The following is a 24,162-nucleotide window of genomic DNA, read 5'->3' on the forward strand; positions in this document are numbered from 1 at the left end:
GCTAAACTTGAAAAAAATGAAAAAGGATTTTTTTGTATCCCTTTGTTTTAATGGTGAAGGTTTCTAAAAAGATTTGTGTGAACTAGAGTGATAAAAGATTACGTTAGTTATCTATTGCTGCATAGCAAATTACCCCCAACTTGAATAGCTCGAAACAGCCATAAACATTTACGCAGTTTCTGTGGGTTAGAGTTCAGAAGCACTTTAGTGGATTGGTTCTGATGAGGATCCCAGGAGGTAGCAGTCAGGATATCCGCTGAGGCTGCAGTCATCCGAGGGTCCTTCTCTGCGATGGCTTCCTTGGGTGGCTGGCAAGTTAGTGCAGGCTGTTGTCAGGAGAACAGAGCTGATCAGGTAGACCTCTCTGCAGGACTGCTGGAGCGTCCTCAGAGTGTGGTGCTGGGGCACTTGCTCCCCACAGAGCAGATGATGAAGCCCGAGGCAGATGTCCAGTGTCTTCTGTGATTTAGCCTCAGAAGAATTCTCACACCGTCATTTCCAGGACATCCTACTAGCTACAGAGGTCAGCTCTGCTCGGTTGGGGAGGAGTCTGCTGTTCAGGAGCTGGGACTGCAGAGGAGCAAGGCTCAGTGGAGGCCGTCCTGGAGGCTGCCTTCCAGGGAGGTGGAAGCAGAGAGTAAACATGAATTTGGTTCTGCTTTTCTGAAGGAAAAGAGGAACTACTCCAGGTAGGCGTTAATGCTGGTAAACAGAAAAGCAATCAAGCAGATGTCTGGAATTGAAAGGTCTGTGGCAGGTTACGGAGTGACTGATAACTGATTGTTACTCTAACAGAAGGACCCTCCTATTGGAGGCCTGTCATTAGGGTTGTTCCAGTCAGTACAAGCCTAATGATTTTTACAGGTCAGTAGGGAACCTCCATTGCTTAATGTTGAGGTTTTTATTGTCTAGCGTTAACAGGAGGAAGTGTCTTGTCAAGGCTCTAAAGATACGAAACTATGGGAACCAAAGGTGGAACTCAGAATGTATTTTTTTTTTTTTTTTTTGGTCACACCCACAGCACGTGGAATGTGAAAATTCCCTGGCCAGGGATCGGACCTGCGCAGCAGCAGCTGCAACCTGAGTCACAGCTGTGGCAACACACCAGATCCTTAACCTGCTGTGCCACAAGGGAACTTCTGAATGCCTTTTATTCTATGAAAGTGCCTACTTTTGTCCCAGGCAGTGTCCAAGACCCTGCTATGCATTATGTGAAACAGACATGGTCTCTGTGCTTGTGGAATGTACAGCCGTAGAGGGAAAGAGAGGCCTTATAGCTCTATGTATAATATACATCGATACGTGTCATACACTAATATGATATATGCTTATAATGCATACCAGTTATTTGTTATTTATACATATAACCACAAGTGTTAGACATACTGTGGAAGGAGATTGTAAAGTGTCCAGGGAGGGAAGGAGTGGAGGAACCTGAGGTAGAGTAAAGAAAGCCGAGACCTTGTATAGGGGAAAGTATCACCTAGACGAAGGGACCGGGTGTACTTAAGAGCTTGACATAGATAAGGAACTGAAAGCAGACTAGCCCTGGAACGGAGCTTGTTTAGGGCTGCCTGATGCTGACTTGCCCCTCTTGCGGGGAGGGGGTGTTGTGGGAAGGGGGGCGCATGTGCTGTCTTTTGCTCTGGATTGTGAACACTAACGTATTACTGTGTGCTTTCCTTAGTATGGGGGACACTGACTCATGTGCTTCGTTTCTTCTGCACTGGTTTCTCACCATTAACATCCCATTTTCCTGATGACTGTCTCAATTGTTGACAAATATTTTCCTTTTCTAAGGAAGGACAAATATGGAGTCTTAGTGGTTAAAATAAATCACGCTTTACCAAGTTCGATTTTGTGATTTTGCCGTTTTGTATTTGCCTCCCTACATTAAATAATCAGTGATCTTTTTATGTATGTGTGGGTCAGTTCATTCACATTTAAACAAAAGAACAGGACAGTGATTATTTTTAAGCTCTCTTCCCTTTCTGCCCTCAGCAATTTACAAAAAAAAGGTCTTACTGTGTAAGCATTTTTACCAAAAATTGCTTACCCCCTCCTCCAAAGCATAAAGGCAACAAAGAAACAAAATAAGCCCATAAGAGATTATTTGAGAACAGTAGGAAGAAATCCAGCTTATGTAACAATTCTTGGGAAGATGTGTTTCATCAAGTCACCATGCCTTCACTGATGCTCCCTAAAAATTAAGGGGGATTCAGGAAAAAGGATTTAGAGCATGGTTTTATAATACCAATAATTTTTTAGAAGTGGATACCTTTAAAATGTTTTGTTTACTATGTGTTTTTATATGTCTAGCATCATATTTATTACTTGACTGCTCCTATTTCTAAGATTCCTAAAATAATAATTAAAAAAAAACTCTGCTTATTTTAAGGAAAATAACCCCTGAGAAAATAAGGAATGACTTCTGTAAGGTGCTCTGTGGTCCTCATAATCCAATTAAATTCTTGCTTCTTTTCTTGAAGACATTTTCATTTCCCTCTGATTCTCTTCACATGCCTTACTGTAAAATCAAAGTATAAAGTCACAAAGTAACTTATATAGGTTTCTAAAGGTCTGGTGTGAGAACTACATTTTGGAACTTGAACTTCTAAGCTGGACAGAGGTTCTCAAACCCAGAGAAGATGTTTAACATGCAGTTTGCAGGGCCTGCTCCTTGAGATTGTGCATTGCAGGCTTTGTAAAGAGCACACCTAGAGAAACGCTCCTATAGGAGAACAAGATCGAAGACATCTGTCAAGAATTGTAAAAATTTGAATAGTATCTGTTTAAATACAGCAGAATGAAAACTAAAACTGATACCATTCGCATCTGCGAAGTCAAAGTTGTTCCGTGGCTCCTCTCACCCCTCGCTGATTCCCTCTGACAGAGAGAGGTATGCTCTTCTCTGAACCAGTTTTGCTGTTCTTTAGCCACTTGTGTTTCCTGGAGTCAAAACTTGCACAAGTGCCAGAAAAAATTATTGATGGAAGTCATTTTATTAGAAAGTCTTCAAAAAAAGATAATTGAGAATGGATTGCTCTCTATGCTTTGTTTGTTTTTGCTTTTTAGGGCTGCACTTGCAGCATGTGGGAGTTCCCAGGCTAGGGTTGGAATCAGAGCTGCAGCTGCCAGCCTGTGCCACAGCCACAGCAACACAGGATCCAGCCATGTCTGTGACCTGCACCATAGCTCACAGTAAGGCCAGATCCTTAACCCACTGAGCAAGGCCAAGGATCAAACCGGCATCCTTATGGTTACCAGTCCCGTTCATTACTACAGAGCCACAGCGGGAACTCCTGCTTTCAGTTTTTAAATAAAAACTGAAAGCAGTTTTTATTTTAAAAAGGAGTAAGTAGAATTTACATATTATTTCCCTTTTACTTCATTGATTCTTTCTCCTGTAGATCACTGGCCTTTGATAAAGAAAAATCATTAACTTTGGAATAACTTATATAGAAGCCATGTGATTTTATTAAATGTATTCTGACTTTAAGAGATAATCACGGAGTTCCGTCATGGCAGTGGTTAACGAATCCGACTAGAACCATGAGTTGCGGTTCGTCCTGCCTTGCTCATGGTTGACGATCGCGTTGCGTGACTGTGGTAGTGCAGACGCGCTCGATCCGCGTTGCTGTGGCTCTGGCGTAGGCGGTGTAAGCTCGATCAACCCTACCTGGAACTCATATGCCAGAAGCGCCAAAAAAAGCAAAAAAAAAAAAAAAAAAAAAAAAAAAAAAAAAAAAAAGAGATAATCACTGTTGTGATATACCTGATACATTTACCCCTCAACTACTCAGAATTTATTTCATCTTAAGGAAAGGACAGTTTACAAGAGTTTTTAAGTTCTGTCATTAGAAGTATCTGCAGATTGAAGAGGAAATTTCAAAAATATAATTATACACGTTCTTATTTTAGAAAACTTATTGGAAATATTGCTATCATGGATAGCGATTTTAAAGTTTTATTTCTTTTTAGGTATTTGTCTTAATTAGCAAAAATATTACTAAATTTAAAATGTAGTTGAATTGTTGTTTCTTCCAAGCATCTTTGAATATACATCTAAATGATTTGAGTTACAACAGACTGAGATTTCTTTTTTTTGCCTTATTTTTTTTAATTTTATTGAAGTCTAGTTGATTTATAATGTGTTAATTTCTGCTGTACAGCAAAGTGATTCAGTTATACATATATACATATCCACCGCCATATCAGTTATCACAGATATGTGATAGTGTGCATGTGCCGATCCCAAACTCCAAGGGTATCCCTCCCTCCACCTTTCCCCTTTGGTAACCCTAAGTTTGTTTTTGAAGTCTGTGAGTCTGTTTCTGTTTTATAAATAAGTTTATTTGTGTCATTTTTTCAGATTCCACATATAAATGATATCATATGATGTTTGTCTTTCTCTTCTGACTTCGCTTAGTATGAGAATCTCTAGTTCCATCCAGGGTGCTGCAAATGGCATTATTTCATGCTTTTTTGTGGCTAGGTATTGTTCCATTGTGTTTATGTACCACTTTTCTTTATCCGTTTCTCTGTTAATGCACATTTAGGTTGCTTCCATGTCTTAGCTATTGTAAGTAGTGCTACAGTGAACATTGGAGTGCATGTATCTTTTCAAATTATGATTTTCTCCAGATATATGCCCGGGAGTTGTACTGCTGATAGTTCTGCATTTAGTTTTGTAGGGAAACCTTCATACTGTTCTCCACAGTGGTTGTGCCAGTTTACATTCCCACCAGCAGTGTGGGAGGGTCCTGTTTTCGCCACACCCTTTCTACCATTTATTGTTTGTGTGATTTCTTTTTAAAAAACTAATACCCATCATGCAGAAATGACCATGAAATTCCTTAAAATCACATTTATTTATTCTGAGCACACTTTTGTTTATTAGTGGCCTGTTACTCACCACAAAGCATCTCCTAGAACTTTAAATACAGGCTTATAACTCTGACACTGAAAATAAAAAAACAGCAAAAAGTATTTTTTGTATAGAATTTGCAGTGATAAAAACAAGTACATAGGATAATGAGGCTTATGAATTTTAGCTGCTTTATGGTATTTGAAGAGTATCTGAGAACCTCTAATGAAGGTTTTCCTTCAGAGTATAGGACTTTATTCTTTTGAAATGTTTATTATTACAAAAAGTAGTATTCATTCACCAAAAGAAGTTTGGAAAAACGTTTTAAAATTATCAACAGTTCCACAAGCTAAAATAACCATGTTTGATATTTTTGGTGTATAATTTTTCTAACCTTTTCTTTTTAAATATATCAGCTTACGATATTTGAGATATTTAAAAGTTTACCTCCTTCCAACCTGGTTAACTTTTTAAAACTTAATTTTAAAAAATATGTATATATATATATAGGTTAGAAAGTTAAATAATGCCATGAGGCAGAAGTCTTCTCCCCCATTCTTCTCTGTCTACTTCTGATTCCTCTTCCTTAGATGTAGCCACTTTCAACTTTATTTTCACCAGTTCTTCATGTAACTATTTATAAGTAGTAGGCTTATGCTTTGTATTTCCTACCTTTTAGGTAGTATTTGTTGACTGTCTACTTTGGCTTACCCATACCCCCAAGTGTTTTCCCTGCTCTGTCCTCTCAAAACTATTTTAGGACAACTTTTGTTTAAATCAGAGGGTATATTAATTACTATGATAATGCAAATATTATTAATAGATGAATTTCATATGTTATGTACTATGGCATTTTCTTTTTCACATAGCTTTCTTCTTCTTGAAATTGGTCATTGTCTCTTTTGGTTTGTTTGTGGAATTTTCTAAGTACTTGTCACTGATTCATCCCAAAATATATTTATAGACTTCTGAAGCTTCTCAGTACATGTAAAAACATCAGATAATCATCTAGATTAATTTTTTTTTCCCCTGTAGCCTGCCATAACTTCCATATTGGGACTTCCCTAATCCCAGGAATTCCTTCTTCCTTTGGAAATCATGTCCTGATCTCCATGTGCTTGTTTGTTTGTTTGTTTTGTTGTTGTTGTTTTTAATGGCTGCATCTGCGGCATATGGAAATTCCCAAGCCAGGGATTGAATCCGAGCTGCAGCTTCAACCTTTGCTGCAACTGCAGCAATGCAAGATTCTTTAACCCACTATGCCGGCCTGAGGTAGAACTCTCACCTCTGCAGAGATTCAAGCTGCTGCAGTTGGATTCTTAACCCGCTGTGCCACAGCAGGAACTCCTCCATATACGTTTGTTTTATTGGGCCTGTCTTACAGTACCTTCCTTCAGAGGGGATATAAATTTTGAGACCCATATGTATGAAAACATGTTTACTCTGTATTAGATGATTGAATGGTATGGAATTTTATGTTAGTAATTTAGAATATTGAAGGTAATGCTGTTCTAAAACCTATACATTTGTATGATTAATTGCCTTTTTTATTTTTAAATTTTGCTTTTTGTACTGGAAGCCTTTTAGAATATTTTCAAGCTTATAGTTCTCAAATTTCATGATAATGAATTATGGGTCTTCTAGTGTATGGTGGTGGGGAGGCTTTACCAACCTGTCTTCTTCCCCTTTCCTTCCTTCCTTCCTTCCACTGAATTGATTTATTTCCTGAGCTTCATATTCATTGGCACCCTCCTAATTCAGAGATTAATTTCCTGCAGTTCTTGGAAAGTTTTGGTATTTTTTTATCATTTCTTCCCTTCTATTTTTTTATATTACCTCTTTTTTTAAATTCTTTTCCTGAAATATTAAACCTCCTATACTAATTTGCTTTTCTAATTTCCATTGCTTTATCTGTTTTGTTTTTGGAAAGCTTCCTCATCTCTTATTTTCAACCCTTCTAATGATTTCTTTTTTGTTTCAAAATTTTTCTCTAAATAACTTTTAAAGACCTTCTTTTTAAAATTCTCAGAACTTTCCTATTGTGTGTCTTTGATTCTATTTCTTTGGGTGCTTATCTTTAAACACTCTATTATAGTGTTTGAAGATTATTTTTCCAGTTCATTGTATTGTCTATGCTTCTTTCAAGTTCCTCTTTTCTATTTGTTTGATTTTGTTCTTTTTTTCCCTCATGCTGGAGACTTTCATCAAATATCTTATGATCCTTTGCTGACCCTTCATTTTTTTTTGTTGTTGTTGTTGTTATTGTTGCTATTTCTTGGGCCGCTCCTGCGGCATATGGAGGTTCCCAGGCTAGGGGTTGAATCGGAGCTGTAGCCACCAGCCTACGCCAGAGCCACAGCAACGCGGGATCCAAGCCGCGTCTGCAACCTACACCACAGCTCAGGGCAACGCCGGATCGTTAACCCACTGAGCAAGGGCAGGGATCGAACCCGCAACCTCATGGTTCCTAGTCGGATTGGTTAACCACTGCGCCACGACGGGAACTCCATGACCCTTCATTTTTAAACTTGCAAAGATGGAGATTGGAAACTCTGTGTATGTAGTTGGGGTTTATAATCTAGTAAGCATTACTGTAAACCAGTCTGGTGGAACTGTCACAATATGTGTATTCAGGTCTTTTCTTTTGGTCTGGGAAATTGCCCTGGATGTATGTCTTCCATTCTTCTGCCTGAGAGCTGTAGGCCTGGCTCATAGCCTTCTTAAAAGAGCCACAAAGGGGCTGCATGTCTCTCTGGTTCATGAAAAACCAGCAGGCAATCATCAGTCTTCCTGTTTTGAGTTCTACCCCATATCTACTCTCAGTGATAGCCGGAACTGCTTATTTATGGAGCTTTCTAGGCTTCTGCCGTGGTAAGTGGCTTGTTTCTAGATAATCTTCTCCATGAGCACATCAGTTTTGCTTTCAGTGCCTCCAGTGATTTCTGGTCCCCAAAGTCAACCATTCATGTTCACAGCTTCCAAACATGTTGATAGGATTCTTCTGTCATCCTGTCCAGTCTCTTTGTCCTAATGAGGGTTGTGCCTCTTTAAAATTTGTATGCTGTTATTTTAGGGGTTTTGGAAAGCAGCAGAGGTGAGCACATGTATTCTGTCCTCCATGCTAATTGGAAGTCTCTATAATCCCTTACCTCCTTGGCGAAGCCTCCCTAACACTCCTAGTCAATGGTAGGTTAATTTGGTAAAGATCGTTAAAGAACCATATTTGTTTTTCAGGGGAGCACCTTTATGATTTATTTTTTATTCAGTCAGGTTTTTTTTTTTTTTCAGTGTATGTATCGCTTCACATGGTAGTGTGTCATGGGAGCAATGACCACCTCCCATTTTTGCTTTATCTGGAATCAGTGTCTATTTTAGTGCCAAGCAAATAGAAGGGTCTCAGCAAATTATTGGGTGAATGATTAAACACATTTCTACAGTAATTTATTTTTATCAATATTCATTTAGAACTTTTAAAAATTATTTACGTGCATATAAAATAGTTTGTATAACCATTGCCCAACATTTGGACATTTAGGTATTTCAGTTTTTAAATAAAAATCAGTGACTTTTTCTAGTTTGTTTCCGTAGAATAGATTTAATACATTTGTTTTTGGGGCTCTAGACGTATATTGCCTACTATTTTTAAATTTCATGCCAGTTATACTGCCAGTGGTATGTTCAAGTGCCCATTGCTGTTCTTAATATTATTTTCATTAATAAAAACTCTTTTACAATTTAAAGTTTTGTGACCAGTAGTGCAACTTGATTTTAACATTGATTGCATATATCAATTAGTACTAGGTTTATTGCAATAACCTACTGATAATACCTTATCAGATGATTAATGATGTAAGTTTAGCCTTTTGTTGTTTTTGTCTTTAACGTGATTATACTTTACTTGAAATAAACTTTTTGATATTCTGTGTTCCTTGATGTTTCTTAAAATATTTTGTAGTATTAATTGGATAAAAGTTTTTTAAAGTTATAAATAATTATTAGGTGACAAAGTTGTGAAGGGATGCTGATTTAAGAGTGAGTAGTTAACTAGATTAATTTTCCTGGAAATTTAATTAGATTGATGTCTTTTATTAGACGGAGGGAAGGAATGATTCTGTTGCTTTCTTGGGATCTGGATCTAAGGGTCTTTTCTACATTTGTATGATCTTATTCTTAGGCTTTTATGAGGCATGCATTGAGATTTGGGAGTGAGGTCAGGAATGACTGTCCTGCCCATTGGATCTGAGCAGAGATTGGAGTTATTCAAGGTTGGTAATGACCACATTCTGAGTGGATTTTACCAGGCTTCCTATGAACCATTTTTTTTTTTTCTAACTGGATTTCAAAGTAAAGGTGAAATGTAGATAATGAAAAAAATACAAGACAATCTACCAAACCAGTGGGAGCAATGCTTTATTTAAAGCACAAGAAAAGGAAGTATTAGATCTTTTCATTTAAGGGTGTGTGTGTGTGTGTGTGTTTAACATATGAATACAATATATAACACACCATACATATCATTTATTGAGCACTTGGTTTATGTCAAGCACTGCCTAAGGACTCTACATGTATGTATTAACTTATTTAGTTCTCACAGCTAAAGGTAGGTATTTACCCTTATTTTACAGTTGGATGACGGTGGTGGCTTAATAATAGTAATTGTCCAAGTTTCAGTGCTAGTAGGTGGTGGAATTTAATAGCTCTTGAGTTTGTGCTTTTAACCACTTCACTGTACTGCCTCTCTTATTAATTGGTTTTATTATTCTAACTCCAACTCTTTATAATTCTAATAAGTGATTTAATTTTTTTTTCTATGAAAAGGAGTTGGCAGAGTGTGTGGCATTGTTCTTTAGCATTTTTCTCATCGCTAATGAGGAACAGGTTGGCATCATTAACCATGACTGTTGGGGCTTTAGAGATTCATTTTATGAATTTGGGGTTAATAGATGCAAACTGTTGCCTTTGGATTGGATAAGCAGTGAAATCCTGCTGCATAGCACTGGGAACTATAGCTAGTCACTTATGATGGAGCATGGTAATGTGAGAAAAAGAATGTATATATGTATGTGTGACTGGGTCACCTTGCTCTACAATAAAAAATTGACAGAACACTATAAACCAGCCGTAATGGAAAAAATAAAAATCATTTAAAATAAAAAAGGAAACAGTTGTGGAGAAGGGAAAAATTAATCTTAGCAAAGAGCAGAAAGTAACACTTGTCTTCTTCCCTCCTCTCTTCATATTTAAAGGGTTTAGAAATGAACTGATAACGGCTTGTTCTGTGATTTTTTTTCCCACTGACTGAGAGCATGTCCTTTCTATGCCCCACATACAAACATATACTTAGGTGTGTGCTTCAGATGAGCTCATTGTTCACATGAGTAGATGAGATATTTCAATCATCCATTTAACAAATATTTGAGAGTCTGTTATATACTGAGCTGTGTTTTAGATGCTAGAGTTATAGTAGGGAATAAAAAAAGACAAAGTCCTATTTTAGTGACAGATAGAGATAGAAATCAGTACTATGAAGGGAAAAAAAAATATGTGTCAAGGGAATAGAGAAAGAAAGAAGCTGTTCCTTTGGTCAGGATGGTCTCTGTGATGGCATCTCTTAGAGACCTAAATGAAGTGAGGTGCAGGCTTTGATCATATCTAGGCAAATGCATTTCAAACAGAAGGAAGAGGGAATAGACTGATCCTGAAATGGGAGTACGCCTGGCATGTGTGAGTAATAGCCAAGGCTAGTGTTGTTGGAATGGTAGAGGACAAGGAGCTACAAAACAAAGTGTGGGAGAGTTTTAAGCAGTAGAGCAACATGAGCTGACTTGGGCTTTAAAAGGATCACACAGGTTACTGAACGGAGGCTAGACTCTTAGGTTATTCTATCAGCAGAGAGATGGGGAGCACTTGGACTCAGGAGACAGCAGAGCTGGTAAAGAGCAATCAGGTTGGGCTCTGTGAATCACCGAACAATTAACAGATTGAAACACAGATCAAATAGAGTGGAGAGGAAAGATAACCCAAGGTTTCAGCATAAGCAAACTAATGGGAGAAAGTGCTATCTGCTGATCTGGGGAAATACAGGGTTGGGGTAGAGAGGTTGCCGTTAGAGACAGAAACATGCAGGTCATCTGCTTAGAGATGATATATGAATATTGGCAGTAGGTAATATCACCTAGGGAGGCAGTGTGGAAAGAGAAGTCCAAGGACTGAATATTGGGGCTTTAACATTTGAAGGTTGAGAAGAGGAAGAGAATACAGCAAAGGAAACTTAAGGAGTGGCAGCTGATAGAGGAGAACCAAGATAGTATGGAATTTGGGAAAGGAAATAAAATGATACTTCATCAAATGGAGACCTCCTTGTTACCTGGAGATTTTTACCTTGAGAATACACAAACATTAAGAGATGCTGGGGAAGTGATTGCTTCATTTTATCATTTCTAATTTGTATTTCTATAATTTTAAAACTATGTTTAAACCCAAGGAAAAATGAGAAATATTACTTTTATCACTATTTTATAAGTTCTTATTATTGGTAGTAGGTAATTAGTTTGGAGGAAGTACTCACATTTTGAAATATATATCAATGATACATATTTTTTTCAATGTATATATGTGTGATATATATGTGAATGGTCTTTAATATTGGCTTAGCTTGTTGCAGGTCTTTACTGCTTTGTTGAGATTCTAGTAACTGGTCATCTGTCTTTACAGTTGATAAGCAGTATACAGTTTTCATATTTCTGTTTTTTGGTGCTCTAATAGAAACATCTAAAATGACTAACATGAATTGTTTTTATATATATACTATGTATATTATTTAAACCAGAATAGACTAAGACAATTTTTAAGATACTTTAGATACTCTAGTTATTCACTGATGCCTAAGACTATGTAGTTTTCAAAATTATTTATTTTAAATTTTATAGTATTATAATGTAAAAGAAAAAGTACCAAGAGATAGTATATACTCATTACTTTATACTCATTGCTTATAGATATGTTAAAACCATCATTAAATTATTATACTTTATCATATTTTCACAATAATCATAGCCCAGTTACCTAAAATCAGTTTACTTAAACTCATTACTGGAGGACTTTATTTATAAGGTTAGCTTCTTCTGGTTTAACAGAAAACTCATAAGCAGCATGAACAAAATAGAGTTTTTTTCTTTTACATAAATGTAACACTCCTAGAAGTGATATTGTGAGTTACATAGATCTAGAGTCTTCCTGTCTTGTTCTGCTATCCTTCATACCCAGCTTATACTCTGTGATCCAAGATGGCTGTTTCACTTGAGCCATTGCATCTGTATTTCAGCAAGCGGGGAAAAAATGAAAGGGAAAATCTTCCCTTTTAAGGATAATTCCCAGAAACGACATATACCAATTTTGTTTCACATCCCATTGGCCAGATCTTAAGACAAACAGGTGCACTTAACTATAAGGAAGGCTGGGGAATTTACTTTTTTCTCTGGGTGGTCCTGTGTCTGCCCATTTCTGTGTCCAAGTATTGACAGGAACAGGTGTTAGTCTACAGTCTGTGCCACAGGCCTCTGAGACAACAGGGAGAAATTGGTTTTATAGCAGTGTGGCTTTTTTCTTTTTCTTTTCTATATTAAAATATAAGTTGTCTCATATATACTAATTCTGTGACTTTTTTTTTAATGGATGAATTTCCCTTAAAACCAACCATGCATACTCTTCTCCAGATTATGTCGTTAGCTAGAAAGGCATTATAGCATAGTGTAGAACTAATATGCCTGGATCGAATCCTGCCAATGCCACCTGCAAGTGGTATAACCTTGGGCAAGCTATTTAACCTTTTGTGGCAAAAAGATAATAGTACCTTATCACAGGATTGTTATGAGGGCAAATAATTGGTTGTAAAGAACGTAGAAAAGTTCCTGGCACATCATAAGCCCTCTGATGTTAGTTGTTGCTATCAGTTGAGAGGTTCTTAATGAAAGTAGTTTTAATACTGTCTTGTGTGAGATATAACTGTAGAAGTTAAATTGTAAAAATGTCTTAGTATTTCCCTGTGGTAGAGGAAAAGTAATTGGATAATTTTTACAAGACCAGTGCTCTAACCCCTGAGCTATACGGCCTCACTGGATGATTTTTAACTCTCTCTAAATTTGCATATTTCATTTTGGAGTATTTTAATAGTTATATTGAGAGATAGTCCTCTGGAGATTTATATTTCAAAACATATTTACAAATATATACATATATCTATTTTCAAATAGATGTCTCTCTTTTGAACTTTCCACATGAGGTGTGCCTTTTAAGTCCATTCAGAGCCAAGAAGTCAAAAGACTGTTAGTAATGAAAATATCTTGTTACCTGTGCTTGGAATAAATAACATGGACAGTGAACCTATTAGAGGGTAATTATGTGGCAATTGAAAGTTGAGTGTCGTTGGAAGAGGAACTAGGCTTAAGGCTTTACTTAGTTTACTTTTCTTGGCGGTCTTGCTTGAATCCCTGGGCTTGGTTAGCTCCTTTGTGGTTTTTTTATATAACATATTGTACAGTGACTCTTCATACTTGGCAGAGTTTATTGAAATTGCGTATTTATGTCTATCCCTCCTACCACGTCATAAGCAGAGACTGTATCTCACTCTTATTTGTATCCTCAGCATCCTGCACTATCAGTAGTATATAAGACTTACTGAACTTGTTGAAGTGAACAGAGCAATGCAGGTTGCCACTTTTGTAGGGATTTTGATTTTCAGAATCAAGTAAGAAATGACAGTGATTTCTTTCATGACCTTAAATTGTTCTCTAAGTTTGGTCATCTGCAACAAGATGTTTAGAAATAGGCGTATTTCCAAAATAAACCATGATTCTTCAAAGTAATGTTCCATGCTGTTGAAGTCTTGTTTAAGAAAGCTCTGTCTACTTCCTAACACTTTCTGTCTTGTACCTTTTTTACTGTCCTCCTGTTTCTCACTCCATACCAAAGTATCACAAGAATAAACTTATTTGTGTTTTTAGAGTATGAAAACTTTTCCTAAGAGGTCATTTAGTTAATGTCATGCTGCATAAAACTCAGGAGTAGATAATGAGATGGAAAACTGTCCTTTGAAGAACAGAACTGTCTGATTTGTTTAACCATGTTGAGTCTGAAAACAAAATGTGCTGTAGTTAAATTAGAAATCAGGGGAAGTGCATGTACATGTACTTCCATCTATTTTAATGTCAAATTGGGTTATTTTGCTCTGGTAGATGATCATATTCTTTAACTTCATAATCAAAAGCCAATAGAAAATCTCCGTTGTGTATGAGATATTTGTGTATAATAAAGGACCTTTACAGTATTAAAGTACTTGCTGTGGGTAGTAAAGGTGATGAAGTTAATCTGACTCCTTACTAACCTTGTCAGATCCACGCAGATGTTTATTGGTCACCCTCTGGTGTCAATGCATTACACCCTGTCATAGTGTCTTTTTAAAAGGCTGTGCTAAAAGTTGCTAAGATGCAATCTCAGGGATACTTAATTTTTAGACGTTTTCTAAGTGCATTTTAATGTACCTTTCTGGTAGTTTATTGGGGACTCAAGCAGTAAAGGAAAATCTTGTATTTTAATGACCACTACATGTCACTATTGGCATTTAATGAAGTAAGTGTTAAGATGTAAAACTGATGGGTAAGCCACAGTTTTTCACACACCTTTTTTCTCTTCCACAGCAACATTCAGTACCGTTGTCCACTATGCGTTTTAGTAAAGGCAAAACTCTTTAATGAAGAATAACTCAAAAGAAAGCTTTAATATTTTCATTTTTTGTATTTTTATGTCATTTATGAACTTTGAACAAGTTAAATTTCCAATGTCATTTGTAATAAAACTTTTAAGAGGTTTTTATTAAAACTTCTTTATTTAAGTACAGTTTATACAGTCATTGAATACAGTGCCCAAGTTGTGGTGGGTTTTTGCTGCTTATTTTTTATTTTAATATTTTGGTTGTTTTTTATTGAAGAACATAAGTTTCGTTCCTTCACCTTGTATTTTTGGGAAAAGAAATCTGTAGAGAGAATTACAGACTGCTTTGAAAATATTTTTTAAAACTTCACATCCTATAATAAGTTTGAAAGACTAGGATACCTATATTGCTTTCATATTTAAAAAAACAAGTAGGCTTTATTCTATAAGCATTGCTCCCAGATCACACTGTGCTCTTAGAATCTAAGAACTGAAGTAAACTGCTTTTTGTTTTCAATTTTTGAAGCTAATTTAAGAACTAAATTTAACTGTTGTTTTTGTTTTCAGCTTTCAAAGATTTAGTTAATACACTTTGAGCTAAATATTAATTTTTTATTCTGTAAGAATTCTACTGTGTTCAGTAATTTTCTCCTTGCTACTCTGCTTCCCTTTTTTTACTTTTCAAATAGCTCCATAATTTTCAAACTTCCCTTTCCTGTCTTTTTGAAGGTCGATTGAGCTATCCACACCCAGGAACTGACAATCTGTTGATGTTAAATGGTAAGTTTTAAAAAATTATTTTATATTTCTAATTGATTTATATAAAGATGGTGGAATACGTTTCTCTAAACCTTCACCGTACACACAAGTTAATCATTTTATAAGTATAAAAATAAAGCCACAACTTTTCCTTATACAGAAAGCAGAATTAGGCGTTTGAGTGTATTCTCACTGGCAAAACAGTCATTGCAGTGTATTTGTGACGGTATGATTTAATTCGGTGATCCTGACTTTGCAGACAGTCCTGCGTTTGAATATCTGCTTTCCAGTTGATCGTATTACCTTGATCAAGTAACTTATGTGAGCTTTAGTTTCTCATCTGTGAAATGGGAATAACAGCCTCAAGGTTCATTATGAGAATTAAATGAGATGATGTTTGCAACGTGCATAGAGCTTGTTACTTAGCATAGCACTTGTGTTTATGTTCTCCTGAGGAATATACTAATGATTCTATAAATATGGTAGTCACACTAACCTTACTCTAGCTAGAAAAGTTACATAGTGGATTTTACTCTGGTGAAAAATAAATTTTCATTAGTTTTCTTTCTTTTGGACAAACATTGTATTCAGAGTCACAATACCTAGCACATCCATGGCTGTGGAAAATGCAGAGAATTAAACCTTCCTTCACAAAAGTACAAAGAAGAATAAAGAAGAAATGGTAGAGAAAGTATAGGACTTACTTCAAAATGCGTAACTGTGTCACTAGAATGTCTTAGTGCTTCTTTGTCAACTAAAGCTTTATTGAAAAAAGATGGCAATGAAGTTAAGGAGCAAAGGCTGAAAAAACAGCTGGTGCAAAGCTAGACCATGTGAACTCTAGTGTTACCCAAAAAGTGATATTAAGTAAAGATGAAAAGAAGGGAATAAAGTCTAGGCTACTTTATAGGAGATTGTCAAAGTAGATAGGATTTTGGAATGAGAAAAATATTGAAGAGACGAAGCATTAAGTGCGGTGATTGACTGGTTCATTCACCATTTGACTCTTCTGTATGAGCTGACGAGTTGCCCATGGCACACCAGCCTGGTGTAAGCCTTGGATCATCTGTTCATGAGGATCCTCAGGGTAGGGTAGCCAGGGAACTAAGAGTGGGCCCAGACCGTGCACTCCAGGCTGAGACCATTTCAAACTAGACCTTACAGTGGACCAGGAGTCCATATTTACCAATTCAGGAATTACAGTGTTTAGGTAGGACTGACTGGAAAGGCACTAGAAATTGCATTCCAAGACTTCTCCATTCAACCTTTTTTCTATCACAGAATTAAAAAGCAATGTCATTTAAGTAACTGATCTCTGAACTCTAAATCTTTGACTAAAAATTATGGTGTTGATATTGAGTTTACCAAACAAAATAGATCATAAGCTTCATTATTCCCATGGCTGGATTTATAAAATAATGATAGCTTTAGGTTTTTTGTACACACACACACACACACACACACACACACACACACACACACACATACACCTCCTGAATTTCCTTAAATTCTTATCTTATGGACCATTCATGTGATAAGCAAAGATTATTCACATTTCTATTTTAACTTATAAAAAAGCAATTCAATGGAAAATTTTGAATTTGCATGTTTCACATATTCTGTTAAGTTCCATCTGAAGAAAGTACTGTATGAGATAATTAGTTGGATAATTCACAGATGCTCTTAGACTGCTGACTACATAGTAAACTCAGATGAATCAGAGGTATATTGTAATCACAATAGAATGCTTCGGTCCTGTGTGAGCAAAGAGCTTAGTAGCCATAGTGTTTTTATAGTTTATACTTTTGGCTAAACTGAACATTATTAAATTGATTTCATCAGCTGCCTTAAAGCCCTTATAAATAATCTAGATGTTAGGTTGAAAGTATTTCATCATATAGTAGACATAAGTATGTTTTATTGCAGTGAGGAGTTGCATCTTGTGGGCAAATGTGGTTTTTTTTGTTTTTTGTTTGTTATTAGCATGTGAGCATTCTTCACTATCTACCACTTTAGGGCTGTAGTACATACTCAGTACTATAAGGCATCCTGGAAATTCTGAACTTCTGGCAAGTGACTAGGGGAGAAAAATGATAATGAAACTAGGACATGGAAATATGTTTACACAAGTAGAAACAGTTTGATCCCAAAAGAGAAGAAATATTTTGCTCATTTGGGATTATTGGTTAAGAGGAAAAGCAGTAGCAGAAAATTGGGTGTATTTACAGGGTAAGGAGGTATTTGAATACTAAAAATTTAGATTATTTTTGTAGACATCAGGTTATTGAAGGGAGAAGTGAGAATTGAGTGATGTTAATACCAAACCCCTCTGCCTATCCTAAATTACTATTGAATATTATTGACTGATTAAAGAAATCATAGCATCTCAGTACATGGACCTTTAAAATTTCACTTTTTAATATGTCATAGATTTATTTAGTTAGGCAGTTGACTCAGTTTTATTACTTATTGGCTCTGAAAATCAAGATTGATGACAAATTATACATCAGGTTTTTTTTTGTGTGTGGTGGTGTAATAGTAGTTGCTGGTGGTTGCTTGGTACCACAGTCTCTGGAACCAGGTTATCTGGGTTTATACCCAAGTTTGCTGTTTCTAGCTATGTGATCTTGGGAAGCTTACCTAACTTCCCTTTGACTGAGAGTCCTGATGTGTTTAAGAGAGACAGTGTGCTGCCTGCCTCAGGGGTGTCTGTGAGAAGTGAGTGAATTCATTCACCTAAAGGAGAACAGTTCCTAAAAGTAAAAGCCAGTAATGGCAGTGGGTGATGAACAGTGACAAAAGTGATGCTGACAGAGTAAAAACTGTGTTCTCTGGACAGAGGACATAATCTGTTAGAGTCTGTGTGGAGAATATAAAATTGAGAGAAGACATAACTGGTATTTTCAACTATTTGAAGGATGTTACAGTGAAGAACGAAGGTTTGTTTTATATTATTTCAGAAAGTCAAACTAGAACCATTTGGAGGAAGCAATACAGGGACAAAGTTGGAGTCAAGAAAAGTAAAATGACTTCTCAAGCAGTGTTTTGTAAAGTGTGGTATGCTTGCCCCTTGTGGTACCCAAGATGATTTTTGATGATGCACAAGTATCATCAAAATAAATTAAAATAAATGACCATTATAGTTTAAGAACATGCCTTGGAAAATATAGAAATCCGTGATGTTACAGTGGTGCCAGGCTTGATTTGAGTCCATACAAAAATAGTATATGAATATTAGTATAGTTGTTGTAAAGATAAGGCAAACACTGTAAAGGTTTTGTGATTCTACCTTCCTGGTTAATTAGCCTTATGGCTAAACATGTAAGTGTTCCTTTCAGTAACGGGTAAACAGGGAGTGGAATAAAGGTCAGGAAGTTGGTCAAACTAGGTAAAGCTACAAAGTATAGCTGGCAAACCATTTAACGCTGAGCCTGTTTACTAAGATACAGAAAAAAATGTAATCTCATACGTGTATGCCTCCTGAAGTTGTTAGATTTTTTTTTAATTTTAACAATTGAAAATACTTCAGAAATAAAACTGCAAATAGGCTCCTACTTCTGAACAGACTTTTTCCCAATTCAGTTAGAAATGCATTGAAATGACTAGTGAACACTGCCACTGTTGAATAGTCCAGATATTGTGCAAGGGTCCAGATTTAACATCCAGAAGCGCTTGAGGGAAGTCACAAAAAGTAGGAATGGTTTTTCTCTCTGATGTTGAAATAACAGCTTTAATTTCAAAGTGTATACATTTCCAAGTGTATAAATCCTATACTTTTTATTATCAATAGTAAAAAATAAAATACAAAATAAAAATTTAAGAAACACCCTGTTTCCCTTAGTGGTGAGGAGCAATACAAAATGATGTTTGAGTATTTCTTTCTATTACTGTGGAGATTACTTACGTGTCTCCCAAGGAAAATCACTTCCATTTTTATTTCAAAAGGGGAACAGTTACATAGGGGAAGTATTAGCAAGCTGGTTTGAAATTCACATTTGTTGTGATTAGACATGTACAGCCATGTGTGTAATCAAGAGCTTGCTCTACTTTGGGGGGGGAGTTATATGTATCTTTTAATTAGGAAAATTTACTCAGTAATGAAATCATGTTAGTATATTAGGTCATGAAAATGGGAAACTTGAATATGCAATCGGTTATTTTTTTTATGCTGACGGAAGTGAAGTGGATAACAGCAGATTCATTTTAGATCTTGAAAAGGATTATGATTTGGGGGTGTATTTCTTTCCTTGGTTTTGGCTTTTTTAGAGTGAAAAATAAGAATGGCTTTAGTTTCACACCAAGAGAACTTTAACTTTTAAATATTTCTAGATGATCTGGTATATTTAGCTGTCCTTTCCTCCAGCTGCAGGAATTCAGGCAGCACAACTGTAGAGGCAATACATAAGGGCACAAGGATCCTAAGGAGAACGTTAGAATCATTGTATTTCTTTTTAAGTAGCTATGGGTTAGAACCTAAATAAGGTCATTGGCAACCCAGGACCAAACTGTAAAGTCACTCATATAGGAAAGGTCTTAAGACTTTTCTCACACCCTTCTTATTTTCTTCATTTAAAACAAAGAAATGTGTGTGTGTGTGTGTATAATATATATTTTAACACACATACATATATATGTATATGTTTATACGTATATGTTAACTAGTCAGTTCCTCAATTTTTTATAATGCTTTATAAATTTATGTACCTGAAAGTTAATGTTCTAAATACAGTGTTTTAATACAACAAATTGTTTGCTTTTTTCCTAAATTATATTCTGAATGAGTTGGTGGGGGCATATTGTTTAAAGAAGTCTATTTAATTAGAACATATTAAATACTGGACATTTAATGATTTTTTTTTCTCACTGAGGATTTCTGATAATTCTCATTCAGAATTATAATGGAATGTATCCCTGAAATTCAGATAGAAATATTGGTAGAAAAGTGAGTATACACACCACTATTCGGCGTAGTGGTAGCAGATTTGTTATTTCTCTGACAGGGAATAGGAGTTGTTTCACATGGTTTAGCTTCATCTGCAGTCAGTTCTATTTTTGGTAATGTACAGACTTGGAATCTGAGAGTTATCCAAAAAAATAAGTGGAATAGCTCTTTACAGGATTCTAAAATTCCTCAGGTATGAGATAGTTGGAGGAATTTTCTAAATTACATCTTCAAGCCTAGGAATGAGATGAAACCTAAGATGCTGTGAACATTTGTACATATTTTCACTATTTTAGTGTTGAGTAACCTCAGCTAAGAATGTAACAGCTAAGACATAAACTGGTTAAGATGCTAGCTTCCTCAATAGGTCATGAATTATACTGCATATTGTTACTTGATCATAATTCATAAATTGACTGTAAACTTGATGAAAACAATTTCATTTGCTCTGTAAATCTTTGACCCTCTATAGCCATGAATGAAATTCCCCAAAGCAAATTTATACTGGATTAAATGCCATTAGATCAGGCCTAAGGATAAGCAGAAAGACCGACTCCTGAGACTTACTACGAAGTGTTTTGGGGCCTCCAGGCCATTTCCATGCTTAATACAACTATTAAGACTTCAGGGGGAGTTCCCATTGTGGCTCAGAGGGTTAAAAACCCAATTAGTATCCGTGAGGATGCGGGTTCCATCCCTGGTCTTGCTCGGTGGGTTAAGGATCCAGGGTTGCCTCCAGCTGTGGTGTAGGTCGCAGACACAGCTTAGATTCCAAATTGCTGTGGCTGTGTCATAGGCCAGCAGCTGCAGCCCTGATTTGACAGTAGCCCGGGAACTTCTATATGCCACATACATGTGCATCCCTAAAAAGAAAAAAGAAAGAAAGAAAAAGACTTCAGAGAATTTTCTATAGCCTATTCTTGATAGGTCCTTTTGAAATTCTTACTGCCTGATTTTTCTATCTCTTTGAGACCTTGTTTTTCTTTCCTATTTTTTTTTTACACCCACAACACATGGAGGTTCTACACCACAGCCACAGCAACTCGGGTTCTATGCTGGGTTCTTAACCCACTGAGCCACAGTGGAACTCCACATCATCTTTTATATAAAATAACTTCATTTGCTTCCGTGCCATTCTACTGTCTTTAGTTTTATCATCTACTGCAGACTTTATCTGTCCATGAGCTCTAGTTACCTCAAAGCGTGGTAGATTTATTCGACCTGTATACTAGCTTATGTATAGTTTACCTCTGTATGTGTTTGTGTGTGTATATATATAGTTGGTGTGTATAGATAGCTTACGTACCTAGATAGTAGTCTTGGGTGAGTGTACAGGTGGCAGCAGCATTTAGAATTTTGTTATCTAGGTCATCGAAGACTTCTACAGGCCTTAAGAAAAGCAGGGTCTTGGGAGTTCCTGTTATGGCACGGCAGAAACGAATGTAGATTTCTTTGAGGATGTAAGTTCTACCCCTGGCCTCACTCAGTGGGTTAAGGATCCAGCATTGCTGCAAGCTGTGGCATGGGTTTCAGATTATGCTCGGATCTGGCATTGCTGTGGCGTAGGCCTACAGCTTGCAGCTCTAATTCCACCCCTAGCCCAGGAACTTCCATATGCTGTAGGTGAAGCCATAAAGGGGGAAAAAAAAGAGAGAGAGACTTGATGTAAGATTTATTGACTTATTTCTTGATGTATAAATGATTACAAGTACACAAGTTTTTCCTCCTTATTATAGGGGAACTAATGTTATATCCTTACCTTCTATTACATAAAGGGTTTTAGTGTAAACATTTCTTTAAATATTTTGTAAAAGCTCTATAATAGAATGTATTTAATGATGTGAAATGTTTTCTTTTCATCTGTCAGTTTTATACCTTTGGAGAGACTACATTTCTGACAACTTTTGATATGTATTTTGATTTGAGATTTTTCAATATCAAATTTTTCCCAGGCCTAGAAAATGCATGAACATGAATAAGGTCTTGATTTTGGCAATTGTTTTCAGTTTACTGCTTGATCTCATATGTTTATTCCAGAATAGAAATACTCATTGTATACTCAAATTCGAGGGGAGGAATTTTTTAAAATCAAGATGTGATAAAAATTAACTGATAGTTTCTTATGAAAAATTAAATAAAATGGAGCATTTTTTTTCCATCAGGAATTAGGTAAACTGCTAGTAACATAGGTTGAAATACTTCCTGCTTTATATTTTTATAGTATTTAACATATGTGCTATTCTTTGATGATGCTAATAACAATTCGTATCTCAATCCCTCTTACTCCAGAGGTGGAGATATAAACTGTTATAACATGAACCAAAAAGATTGATAGCATTATTGGCTATCATATGTCATTAATCATTACTTCAACTAAGCAAGTTTGAACATGGGTTGAATTTTTGACATTCTGTCTATCTAATAAAGCTCTAAAGGCTTCAGAGGATCAGTTTAATATTATTATATCACTCTTCTGTATCTTCCACTTATTTTTTACATACAGGGCTTGGTATAAAGTGAATCAGTTCTGAATAGCTACTTGTTGGACAGTATATGCTATATCATGCTTTATAATAAGTAGAAAAATAAGGATTTAGTTCAAGTTGTTTCCATTCATTGGGAAAGTTATTTGAGATGCTATTTAACCATGAAGTGTTACATTTTTCTGATCCTAATTAGATAAAACAAATATTTATTCACGAATTTTAACATTAATGAGAGTAACGTATTTCCTGTTAATTTTGCAGTTTTTATACAGTTCAGATGATACATATGTGATAAAAAGTGCTTTGTAGAGAACTCTTGGCTTCTAGGCAGTTGGCATATTCTTTTTTTCACCATGAGGTTTTTCTTTCAGAAACTATAATAAAAGAATTGTGTGTCTCTTACTCATTGTTTAACCCCCAATCTTTAGCCCAGTGCTTAACAAAAAGTCAGTGTTCAGTAAATATAAATGGAATGAATGAACTAAAAATGAATAAACAAATCAAAAAATAGAAAAAAGTGCTTTGTAGATATTAAAGACACCATGCAGATATTATATGATGACTTTGTGGTAGCTCTTAAAACAAAGTAACACTGATTTCCAGATGCCCACATAGATTTTCATATCAAAAATATTTGTGTATGTGGGCTTATTTTTAGTTCTGACATTTTACAATCTGTCCTTTGTTTACATGCAGCAAGGAGTTATGGGAGAAGACGAGGTAATTCATTTATGTTTGCTATGGTATAACTGTGTCTAATTGGGTTTTACTGATCAATGTTATAATTAATTACCCCAGATTTATTGTGAAATGTCTGGAAACTCACAGAAAAATTGTATTTTGATTTGAGCACGTACTTGTCAAAGTTTGGAATCCTAAACATCTTAACCTTTAAAGTATATTTTCATACTAATATGGTTATTTAATAAATTTTTCCATTGTAAACTGTCCAGATTTTAACTATTTTTAAGTTGCTTGCATATCTTTTAAAATAAGCCTACTGTTTATAGTTTGCTTAAGAAATATGTTTTAATAAATACTAGTGAAGGTGACATGCAATGTGATTTTTGTGCTCTCTCAATCTGCAACTGGTTGTCTTATCTATGGTATATAATTTACAATGCTGGTTTATTAGTTTTATGTTAGACCCAGTTGAAAATAACAAATATCACATTATTGCCAACACTGATATATAGAAATCATCTTGTTAATATTTCTCTGTGTCTTCTAGGAATATAATCCTCTCTCTCCTCCGTGCCCCATGTCTTACACACACACACACACACACACACACACACACACACACACACACACACACACACACACACACACACACACACACACATTCTTTCTCCCTCCCACAAAAGTCTTCCTCTCAGGGTTCTAGTTAACTTAAGGAA

General features: G+C 35.8%; 1 protein-coding gene across 9 annotated transcripts in view; it reads left to right on the forward strand.

Moving 5' to 3' along the window:
• The window catches only part of CPEB2 (cytoplasmic polyadenylation element binding protein 2), a 70,792-nt gene that overhangs the window by 16,720 nt on the left and 29,910 nt on the right, over nucleotides 1-24,162 (forward strand). For 4 of the 9 annotated variants that reach the window (XM_021100322.1, XM_021100320.1, XM_021100323.1 and 1 more), the window contains 2 exons: nucleotides 15,305-15,355; nucleotides 23,459-23,482. In XM_021100322.1, coding sequence (XP_020955981.1) covers nucleotides 15,305-15,355; nucleotides 23,459-23,482 — 75 coding nt within the window. 9 annotated transcript variants of the gene reach the window in all.

The sequence above is a fragment of the Sus scrofa genome, chromosome 8, assembly GCF_000003025.6.
Source record: "Sus scrofa isolate TJ Tabasco breed Duroc chromosome 8, Sscrofa11.1, whole genome shotgun sequence".
Classification (NCBI taxonomy): Eukaryota; Metazoa; Chordata; class Mammalia; order Artiodactyla; family Suidae; genus Sus; species Sus scrofa.